We start from the raw sequence: 10,703 nt of genomic DNA, 5'->3' as shown, positions 1-10,703 counted from the left end.
CAGAATCAGACTGGCAGCTGCCACCAGCCACTGGCAGGTCACATGACCTGTCAGTGGCAGCTCCTGCCAGCCAGTTGAAGATTGAACCCCCACTCCAGTATGTTTCAGGCTGACTCCACCTGCTGGCTTGTAAGCATCTCGAGCACATTATTACACGGAACATCATCGACTGACTGCTGGCTGTACACTAGTTGAACTGACACTGAAGAAGGTGGGTCAGTGCGTCAACTCACGAGTTTTTATTTAAAAAGGCTCAGTTTGAAGGATTATATTACCAGATATTTCTGTCTCCAAGCTTCAACATCGATTGGGTTTGGTTTTCTGGATTTCAGACAGCGCGTGGTAAGATTGTTACTGTTTTATTTTACCATCACGTGCTCTTGTCATGCATAAGGTACTGTTCAACAGCTTTTTACAACGATTGATTAATTTATACGTGAAATATCTAGTACCTGTTATTTTGACGGAAACTGTGGTAAATATTTGCGAAGGGGGAATGAGGCCAAAATATTTGTGAACGTGTTCAACAGCTGTAGAATACAGTTGGGGATTTTAGCCTGTATTTAACTGGCTTCTAGTCTATGTTTCAAGGTGATGTTAGAATGGAGGATTATGGGAGTAAGCTCACACTTTTGTAAAATGCCCTCCTGCCCCATTAGAGATGGAATATCTAGCAGTTTGTAACAGTGTTACACAACAATCTCAAGTGGTGGACCAGTAAGGAAATAAGTGTCATTTATTTTCCACTAAATATAAAAGATTACTTAGCAGAGAACATGTGTGGCAGGCTTGCTTGAGTCATGCTGGCAGTGTTGAACTCCTAAAGAAAGGAGACATTCTTTTCCAGTTTGGCTTGAATTACACAGCACCCTCCATGTTTTTGTAAACATTGTAATCGGCCTACATACCATAGAGGTGCATAAACGAGAAAGTACTTGCATGTGCTTGGTCTGAAAGTAAAAAGTGACATTAAACCTGGTTTTATATTGTTCATGAAGTTTGTCACATATCCTGGAAAATGTTGGTTCATGTAGTAACAGCGTATGACTCAGTTTAGTTGCTCTCTAAAGTTAATTTGACAGCCACTCCTTCCTGGTCTTGAAATGCAGAAACGCCTTTTCTCAGGATACTTTCATAAAATGACAATCTGATTCACTTTCAATTGGGCTGCATGAGATTTTCCTTAGCAGATGTGAGTCACGTGTGCATGTTAACCTCACTGTGTGGTCCTGCATGAGCTGCTTTACCTCTGTTTGACAACAGGAAGTAATGTCTTAAAGGGATAGTTCACCCAAAAATGAACTTTTGATGTTTATCCGCTTTATCCAAGATGTAGGTGACTTTGTTTCTTCAGTAGAACACAAACGAAGATTTTTAACTCAAACAGTTGCAGTCTGTCAGTCATATAATAGAGGTGAATGGGAATCACGGCTTTGAGAGTCAAAAAACATACACAAACAAAACCAAATTAAACCCTGCGGCTCGTGACGATACACGGATGTGTAAAGACATGAAACGATTGGTCTGTGCAAGAAACTGAACAGTATTTATATAGTTTTTTTACCTCTGATTTACTGCAAGGTCCGAACTGTCCTGAGCGCGTTTGCGTCATCTTCTTGCTTTATGGCAGATCGCTGACTTATAAGTGCATTACCACCACCTATCTCCCAAATGGACCATTGACACTCCTAATTGAGATTGTAGATAGTGTCAATGGTTCATTTAACTGAACAGTATTTATATCGTTTTTTTACCTCTGATTTACTGCAAGGTCCGAACTGTCCTGAGCGCGTTTGCGTCATCTTCTTGCTTTATGGCAGATCGCTGACTTATAAGTGCATTACCACCACCTATCTCCCAAATGGACCATTGACACTCCTAATTGAGATTGTAGATAGTGTCAATGGTTCATTTAAGAGATAGGTGGTGGTAATGCACTTATAAGTCTGCGATCTGCCATAAAGACTGTTCAGTTTCTTGCACAGACCAATCGTTTCATGTCTTTACACATCAGTGTATCGTCACGAGCTGCAGGGTTTAATTTGGTTTTGTTTGTGTATGTTCTTTTAACTCTCAAAGCCGTGATTCCCATTCACCTCCATTTATATGACTGACAGACTAACGGTTTGAGTTAAAATCTTCGTTTGTGTTCTACTGAAGAAACAAAGTCACCTACATCTTGGATGCCCTGGGGGTAAGCGGATAAACATCAACTTTTTGGGTGAACTATCCCTTTAACACAAATAATGTCTTAATGCATGCAAAGAAAAAAAAGTATCATTCAAATTTCAAAATCTCAGTCCCTAAACTGAGCATAGGAAAACGTAGTCGCTGAGGAAAAACTAGGTGTATTCACACCACTCACTGTAAGACCTTTCATGGGCTGTGCCTTGTTGGTTGTTTCCAGGAAGACTGTTTAAAGTGCGGTTAGTGCTTTTTTGCTGTGATCAGTACTGTGAGAGTGAAAATGGCAACATAATATTTGAAGCTTTGGTATTTCAGAGTTTTTCAGAAAGTTGTACTCGCAGATTCAAAATATTGTAAGTTCATATCTTTCATGAACGTCATTGTTAAGATTAAAATGGAAAGAAACCTTTCAAAGTGTAGACGTGCAGTCACCGAGTGAATTTATGTCCACTTATCTGTTGTTTGCATCTGTACCTCTCAAACCTCTAGCCACATCATAGATCTTGATGGGAAGAGGCAGGAAGGATATTCTAAGTTTAGTGCTCTTGCAGACATGTTTTCCTTAATTAAGATTTTACATTTCCATCTGAATTGTTTTCAAAATGAAACTTGTCAGTGCTGAACTTCTCACACTTGCTGTGCTATATTAATGATGTTATCTGCTATTTTTATCCACTTCATTAACTAAATTATAGAGCTATAATTTTAGAACAATTGTAAAGAACCAGTAACATACACATCAAGATAGCGAAGGTATTACAAAAACAATAATGGTACTGTTGATCTTAATATTACAAGAATAATCACACATGGCCTTTAGTCTATATAAGAACTACTTGTGTTTTTCATAAAGATACTGTAGGTGTTTTTATATTTTGTTAACATCATTGATATTTATAACATAACTACAGTATATAGTATTTCACGAGTTTGTGTGCCCATATAATCTTAGCATTAGTGGTAAACAGATTTGGTTTGATATCTGCAATGGAGGGCTCAGAGAGACTATTCTACTCGAGCTCCGATAGCCCCCCTATAGACAGAAAGATTAATAAATATGTATAAAAGGAGGAGGGATGCCGAAAGAACTAACAATGGAAGTGGTAAGAGACTGTATTTATACTCTGATATTAATTGGAAGATTAGATGGGCGTACTCCTCCTGAAATTACGTTAATAACTTCACTAAAATAATTTACACACAATTGTTAAACAGTTAATGAGTAATAATTGTAAGTTATTATTATTAAGTTAAAATTTTTCTCATTTTTAAATCTTTACCTTCAGTTTATTTAATTTTTTAAATCATCAGTTTAATGATTCAGCAGATAATTTTTGCTACTTTTACCTTAAAATGCCTCTCCTCGTGCATAATTTCATGCTCAACATTTAAATAATTTGATATATTCATTCTATAATTATGTACTATTTCAAGTTACAGTTAAAAGTGTTTTAAAATATAAATGGATTTCTTCAGGGATTTCATCTAAAAGTGAAAGACAACATCAGTCACTGCAATCTAGAATGAACCATTAGTGACCACAGAGTGAACTACTTCTGTTAGTATTGAAAAGCGCTGAGAAAGTATGCATGCATCTCAGAAACAGGAAGCTCATTCTTGCCTGTGAAATGTTTTTGGAGTTGGATGACGAATATGTTTTCCTGCTTAAAAACAATTTTAATACTAAAGGGAAAGATCATCTTAAGCTCAGTTATAGGTTGTGTTCAATAATTGACAGATCATGGGGTGAATGGATTAAAGTATAAAAGTCCCACGGTTTAGCTTAAGAAGGTGTTTTACATTTCAAACACTTCTTGGATTGTAGGGTTATTTGAATATATTTTAGGGCTGGATGGGAGAATAAACGCAGATCAATCAAACAAATCTTCTTGGTAATCGCAGGTAGCACTTGACCATTGACATGCTCCTAAAGAAATAATAAAAAGTAAATACGTTGTTTTGGAGCAAGTCTGATTTTATCTTGGGTATTTTCTGCACTTTAGTAACACATGGTCATTATGGTATCTCATCTACCCACCAGGTGTTAAAGCAGCATGTCAAGGTCAGATTTCCCTCCGGGTTACGATGATTCGCGGCTGCTCTCTAACCCTCAGCCTGGAGGAGGTTACCCTGCTTCTGTCCCCCCATATGGCTTCAACGCGTACGGGGGACAGCCACCTTACCCACAGCCCAATGATCCATACCGAGGCCAGCCAGTGGGATACCCCCCGCCAAGTTTACCTGTCATCCCCGTCATTCCTCCTGGTTTAGGTAAGACTGTTATTTCTAGTAAACCTTCAACTTTTTACTTTTGCTATCACAGTGTTCATGGTCCTGAAACATTAGAGAACAATATTGTTATGGCCTCCAGCTCAGCTTTAGGTTTAGGATCTGATTCATCGCTTAAACAATCCATTGTTCAGGAAATTGAATTTTAGCAGATCGTGACTGAAGTCAGCATTTTTCTTAATGCAGTCCCTATAGCCTAGCTCTAACCTGATTAGTGTTGATAGGCCAGTGATGTAGTGATTCATTAGACGTGTCTCTGGAATACTTGATTCTGATTGGTCAGTCGCAGCATTCTAATTCTAATGACACTTAAATCATTTACTGTTGTTCTTGGCAACTGATTACCTATGGATATATCTGTGGTAGTTTCATGTCTCTTATATCATTCAATGGTCTCTTTCTTGTAATGTAATAAAGCCATTTAAATGGCCATTTATTTATTTGCCAAGTAGAGGGAAAATGTACAGCCAGCTGCCATTATTATCACAAATGTCTTTCAGGGTGAGACCAGGGTTTATTTGTATTGTACATTATCCCTTACATGAGCACTTTAGGCTTTGTAAACTTTTAGAAAATTAGCTTTCAAGCTTTCACTTATTTAATTTTTTTAAGTCATGAAAATTCCCACTACACTCTTAAAAATAAAGGTGCTTCAAAAGGTTCTTCAAGCGATGCCATAGAAGAACCATTCAGTCAAAGGTTCTTTAAAGAACCATCTCTTTCTTACCTTTTTATAATCTGAAGAACCACAAAGAACCTTTTGTGAAACAGAAAGGTTCTTCAGATGTTAAAGGTTCTTTATGGAACCATTTAGACAAAAAGGTTCTTCTATGGCATCGTGAAGCACCTTTATTTTTAAGAGTGTATGTCTTAAATCATTTGTGTTTAATAATGACACATTGAAGAATATTTTCACACTTTTGCCATACTTTGATGCAATTGGAAATGATGCACAATTAAAGCATATTCGGTTTACAAGTAATATTTGATTTCTCTTTATTCACGTCTCATATTTTATCTCAGACATGCTCTTCAATGGCACTGTAAACAAGTACACTAACCTTTAATAAAAAAGCTTTATTGGGTAAAAATGATTTGGTGTGCTGGAAATGACACTCAACTGTGGGACAGTCTTATTTTAAAAAACCTGATAGAAATCATTCTCACACAAGATATATTATGATTATTTGTGTCTTTGTTTCAGTTAGCATGGTTTAAACATGTATCTATGCTCATATTTGTATGATGTATTTTTGTATTTTAAGATTCTTATACATCAAAAGTGCTCAACGTTGAAGAATATCCCAGTTATATGATGGTTTATTTACATGGACTGATGTGAATGAGGCCATTCATACTCTGCATTCTGCAAATAGCACTTCAGGAGATGCATTTTTCACAGAAAATATGATTGTTACAGGTGATAATGAAGGATTTACCACAACAGGAGGATTTGACGATATTAGTGTCCGTCACACTTTTATACGAAAAGTAAGGAATCGTTCTTCTGTAATCTGCATAATCTTACTTGAAAGTAAAAGAGTTTTATGGTAATGTGTCTCAGTTGCTATTTCAGATTAATGGATTTCGTGTGTGAATAATGAATATGGTCCTGAATGGATGAGTTTGGAAAAATGTTCTTTCTGTCTTGCAGGTTTATCTGATCCTCGGTGCGCAGCTTCTGGTCACAGCTACCATCGTGGCTATTTTCACATTTGTGTGAGTCTGTTAGGGGGGTGTGGTTACTTTCTGTGCTTTGTGTTCACACAAAAGGATAAATGTTATCTCTGCTTGTTCAAAGGTAGACTTTGTCCTTAAACTTTAATGCATGATTTTATTCGCACAGGGAACCTGTAGGAGTGTTTGTGAGGAAAAATCCAGCCATTTACTGGGTTTCATAGTAAGAATGAAACGATGCAGAATACTTCATATTTATAACATTAAATACAAATGTAGTCAAGTAGAACAATGTGAATGACTGTTGAAATTATTTTTTTTCAGTGGTGTCTATTTAGTCACTCACTTGGTATTGGTTTGCTGTAAGGGACCCAGGTGAGATGTTTGCCCCATTTTCTGAATCAACCTAATAATAAACAGAACAGATGGCGATATTTTGTGATGCTCGTAGTTTAGTAATGTGACACAGTAAGAATGAGGACACAAAAATCATACCAGACATTATAAACAAAAAATCATTGAATCTGAAAATTAAATCCCTCATAAAAAGAGCCACTGTAAACATAAGTTGTAATGTGAACCAGTGAATTTAGCCCTGTCCTTTGTCACACATTTTAGGAGGCGTTTCCCATGGAACCTGATCCTGTTGGCCATTTTTGTGAGTTGGAAGATTCTGAGTCATTCTGAAGGAATTAAAGGGATAGTTCTCCCAAAAATTTAAATTTGATGTTTATCTGCTCACCCCCAGGGCATCCAAGATGTAGGTGACTTTGTTTCTTCAGTAGAACACAAATTAGGATTTTTAACTCCAGCCATTGCAGTCTATCAGTCGAATAATGCATGTCAATGGTAACAAAATCATGCACAGACAAATCCAAATTAAACCCTGCGGCTCGTGACGACACTTTGATGTCCTAAGACACGAAACGATCGGTTTGTGCGAGAAACCGAACAGTATTTATATCATATTTTACCTCTAATACACCACTATGTCCAACTGTCTTTGGGCGCCCGCACAGCATCCGGTTCGTGAGGTGTGTATGCGCTCTGGCGTAGTTTACGTTAATGGGTGTGTTGATATCCAGCCGAAGAGCAATCAACCATAACTTCAGGCGAGCAGGCTCAGAAGTTGGGAATACGTGGAAAGTCACCACTCCCGAATGAGTTCGCGCGAGAGAGTAATCTTTTAGTTTTAAGTCGGTTTGAACAATCTGATTAGCTGTCGTACCTACAATGTTTGTGCACTGTGTAAACAATGAGTGACGTATACGCCCGAGAGATCACTTCCGGCGCTTGCGTAAACTACGCCAGAGTGCGTACACACCTCACGCACCGGATGCCGTGCGCGCGTCCAAAGACTGCTGGACATAGTGGTGTATTAGAGGTAAAAAATTATATAAATACTGTTTGGTTTCTGGCACAAACCGATCGTTTCGTGTCTTAGGACATCAATGTGTCGTCACGAGCCGCAGGGTTTAATTAGAATTTGTCTGTGCATGTTTTTTTTACTCCTAGATTTTGTTACCATTGCCATGCATTATACGACTGATAGTCTGCAACGGCTGGAGTTAAAAATCATCATTTGTGTTCTACTGAAGAAACAAAGTCACCTACATCTTGGATGCCAATAACTACATCTAGGTATCCATAAGCAGATAAACATCAAATTTTCTTTTCTGGGTGAACTATCCCTTTAAGAGGGAGTGTGGCCAAACCTGTAATGGGCAATGTTGTTTTTACATGTAATGCTGTAGACAAAGTATCAAGGACGCTAAAATCTTTAAACATTGCCTATTTTTTTCTTATTTTAGACACTGGCCTTATCGTTCATGACTGGAAATATAGCAAGGTGAGACATGTCACACTACGTGTATGTCTCGGTGGTGAGATACAGTGGGTGGGGAAATGGGAAAATAGCACGAGTCTCAGGACTGTTGACGCAGTGTTTTTAATGGATGTCTTGTAAACCCTCTGTTTACCTTTTGACAACTCCTTTGTCCATTTAGTTTGCAATGATAGAGTGGTTTTGTTCCCACGCCAATTACTATTGGTGTGTTTTGATGTTTTTATTTTGAAAAATGTTATACGTTTATTCAGCATGTACCAGGAAAAATGAATTGAACAAAAACGACAGTGAAAAATTCTATTTTAAATAAATGCTGTTTGTCAATTTTCTATTTATCACTGTATTGTATCAAGTAAATGCAACCTTGGCAAGCATAGAGACTTCTTTCAAAAACATTACAAAAATCTTCTAGACCCCATATTTTTGAAGGGTAGTTTATTTTGCTAATAATGTTATGAATTATAAATATAATTCAGAGTTATGAATATTATAATGTAATTTTTTGTTTGTAGCTATTATAGCACTAAGGCGGTTTTCCTGGCCCTGGGCATCACTGTTCTTGTGTCTGTTGCGGTGACAGTGTTCTGCTTCCAAACTAAGGTGGACTACACGCATAATTTGTACACCATCAGCATGACTTTAATGTTTCAGCGTATGTTACCATGCTTTTCTCTTTTTTTATAGGTGGATTTCACTAAATGTTCAGGTTTTTTCTGTGTCCTCGGAATCGTAGTGTTTGTGACTGGCATCATCACGGCTATCGTGCTGTCATTCAAATACGTAAGCATGACTTTGCATCTTGTATTTGCTCAGAAATTGTCATTTGATCATTTACAATTTCCATACTGACCTACTAGATCATATATAGAGTGTTTTGTGAACAACAAGATATGAAATAAAATGGAACGCAGTGCTATTAAGAAAGTAGAGTTATCTGTATGCAGAGGAAGTGTCTGGTCAGGTTAATAGGTTTGTGTTAAGAATCAAGTGGGCACAGATGATGTCAGCGGTTGAATTATGGGTTAGGAATGGATGATGGCTTGTAGATAATGGGGCCAGTTTATCATCTGCATCGCAGGCTAGCACTTATTACTGTAGATATAGATATGGATAATGCTCATATTTACATTTAGCAGATGCTTTAGTTTAATCCAAAACCATTTATGTTTTATTATGGGAATCAAACCCAGTTTTATCCCTTGTCTACATTGTTAGAGCTTCTTATTAATGCCAGTAGGTGGCGACACGTGACTGTCTTTATTTAGTCATTGAAGAATTGATTGATTCATTTAACACCAACAACTGATTCATTCAGGAGCCGAACTCCATTGCTGTGTAATGCCCGGAGACGCGCAAGGGTTGATTCTGCTTTGGCTTCGTTTGGAGTTGTATTCTGTCTAAAATGTAAGTTTCTCAATATTAACTTATGTTAATATTGTGTGAACTGGTGTTGTACACAAGCAATACCGGTCTAAGTATCAGTATGGCTGCAGTTATGTGGATAACAGCTTAACCATACTTATGCTGATATTCGGGATAACATTTTTGCTCATTTAATATCACTTAATAATTCATCAGACTGATTCCCTGAAATAGTGGCATCTAATCTACCTACTACATGTGAGATTCTGAGTCTGAACAACAAGAGTAGTTAGTCTTCCCAGAGTTCTCATTAGCCATATTTATCTTGAACGGTTCTTTGCATACAACTAAATGCAAGTACAGTAAATTATTGCTGCATGAATCTCCTCTGGGCCTGTCAAGCAATCATTTGGCAATGCACCAGTAATTCAAATTAGAAGCGGTGGTTTAAAATATTTCATTAGTAAGGTAATAATGTACAGACAAATCATTCAGAGGTATCATGGTTTATAAAGCAATTTATTAAATCATATGTCCACACGTTTATCTACCTTGTAAAGTCGACCTCATCAGGTTCCTACAGTGCGCCGCCATCTTTGTTGTGTAAGGAAGCACGTTCGTTCACGTGACTTTGTAGCGCACTATGACGAGCGTGTTCAGTTCGTTTAACCAAAATAATTTTATATTCATTAGTGAAAATACAATTTTTTTAAGTTTTAAAAAGGTTGCTTATCTATAATTTGAAAAGAGTTAATTTTAGAAATTAACGTTCTGTCAATAAATTTTTCCAACAACAAAGAACTAAATTAAACGTAGTCAAAATTAGACAATTTTTCTTTTTTTTAAGTTTGTATTTTTATTAATATCCTCCTGAGAACCAGAAATAAAAAGCTTTGTGAATTTAGTATTTTTTCATGTCATTACATTGTTTAGAGCATAAGAAAAAAATGGTAAAATAAAATTTTTGAAAAATTATATTTTATTCATAAGTTATGCTGTGTCCTCTGTAGAGGACACCAGCACTCAGTTTTTCTAAAAATAAAATTACAAGAGTAGACATGAAAAAGCAAAAACAATTGGAATTTTTTTTTAAATCACCAATCAATTTTTAGGTTTCAGGATTTTTTTTATAACTAACTTTGTTTAAGGATGGTTCTCAACTATGTTATAAAACATGTAACAAAATGATTTGATATACCATTTTGCTTTATGCATTATGTGTGTAAAAATTCCATAAACTGGTTTTCCCATTAAGCACAATGTTATCTATACACTGTATCTAATTTGCATATTAAAGTGCTGTTGGGACAGCATGTTGAAAAAAGAAGTGTAATCATGGGAG

The 10,703-nt window shown here is 36.6% G+C and overlaps 1 protein-coding gene across 1 annotated transcript; it reads left to right on the top strand.

Annotated features, from left to right (window-relative positions):
- Nucleotides 1-2,157: 2,157 nt before the first annotated feature.
- LOC107555406 (protein lifeguard 3-like) lies at nucleotides 2,158-8,848 on the top strand. The gene is made up of 10 exons (XM_016238184.1): nucleotides 2,158-2,194; nucleotides 4,229-4,458; nucleotides 5,897-5,967; nucleotides 6,131-6,195; nucleotides 6,323-6,376; nucleotides 6,478-6,528; nucleotides 6,772-6,811; nucleotides 7,965-8,002; nucleotides 8,512-8,599; nucleotides 8,684-8,848. Exons 2-10 carry the CDS (start codon nucleotides 4,242-4,244, stop codon nucleotides 8,846-8,848), a joined length of 789 nt encoding a protein of 262 aa, XP_016093670.1. The 5' UTR covers nucleotides 2,158-2,194; nucleotides 4,229-4,241.
- The last annotated feature ends 1,855 nt before the right edge of the window (nucleotides 8,849-10,703 follow it).

The sequence above is a fragment of the Sinocyclocheilus grahami genome, unplaced genomic scaffold, assembly GCF_001515645.1.
Source record: "Sinocyclocheilus grahami isolate Dianchi unplaced genomic scaffold, SAMN03320097.WGS_v1.1 scaffold534.1, whole genome shotgun sequence".
NCBI classification, from domain to species: Eukaryota; Metazoa; Chordata; class Actinopteri; order Cypriniformes; family Cyprinidae; genus Sinocyclocheilus; species Sinocyclocheilus grahami.
Note: the sequence above shows the minus strand (reverse complement) of the source record. Positions and strands in the feature narration are given on the sequence as shown.

What these genes read in the sequence shown, in the direction of transcription:
- LOC107555406 (XM_016238184.1), top strand. Translation starts at nt 4,242, where the DNA reads ATGTCAAGGTCAGATTTCCCTCCGGGTTACGATGATTCGCGGCTGCTC. An exon ending in GTGGCTATTTTCACATTTGT is followed by an intron (nt 6,196 to 6,322) that starts GTGAGTCTGTTA and finishes TTATTCGCACAG; the next exon opens with GGAACCTGTAGGAGTGTTTG. An exon ending in GTTTGCTGTAAGGGACCCAG is followed by an intron (nt 6,529 to 6,771) that starts GTGAGATGTTTG and finishes CACACATTTTAG; the next exon opens with GAGGCGTTTCCCATGGAACC.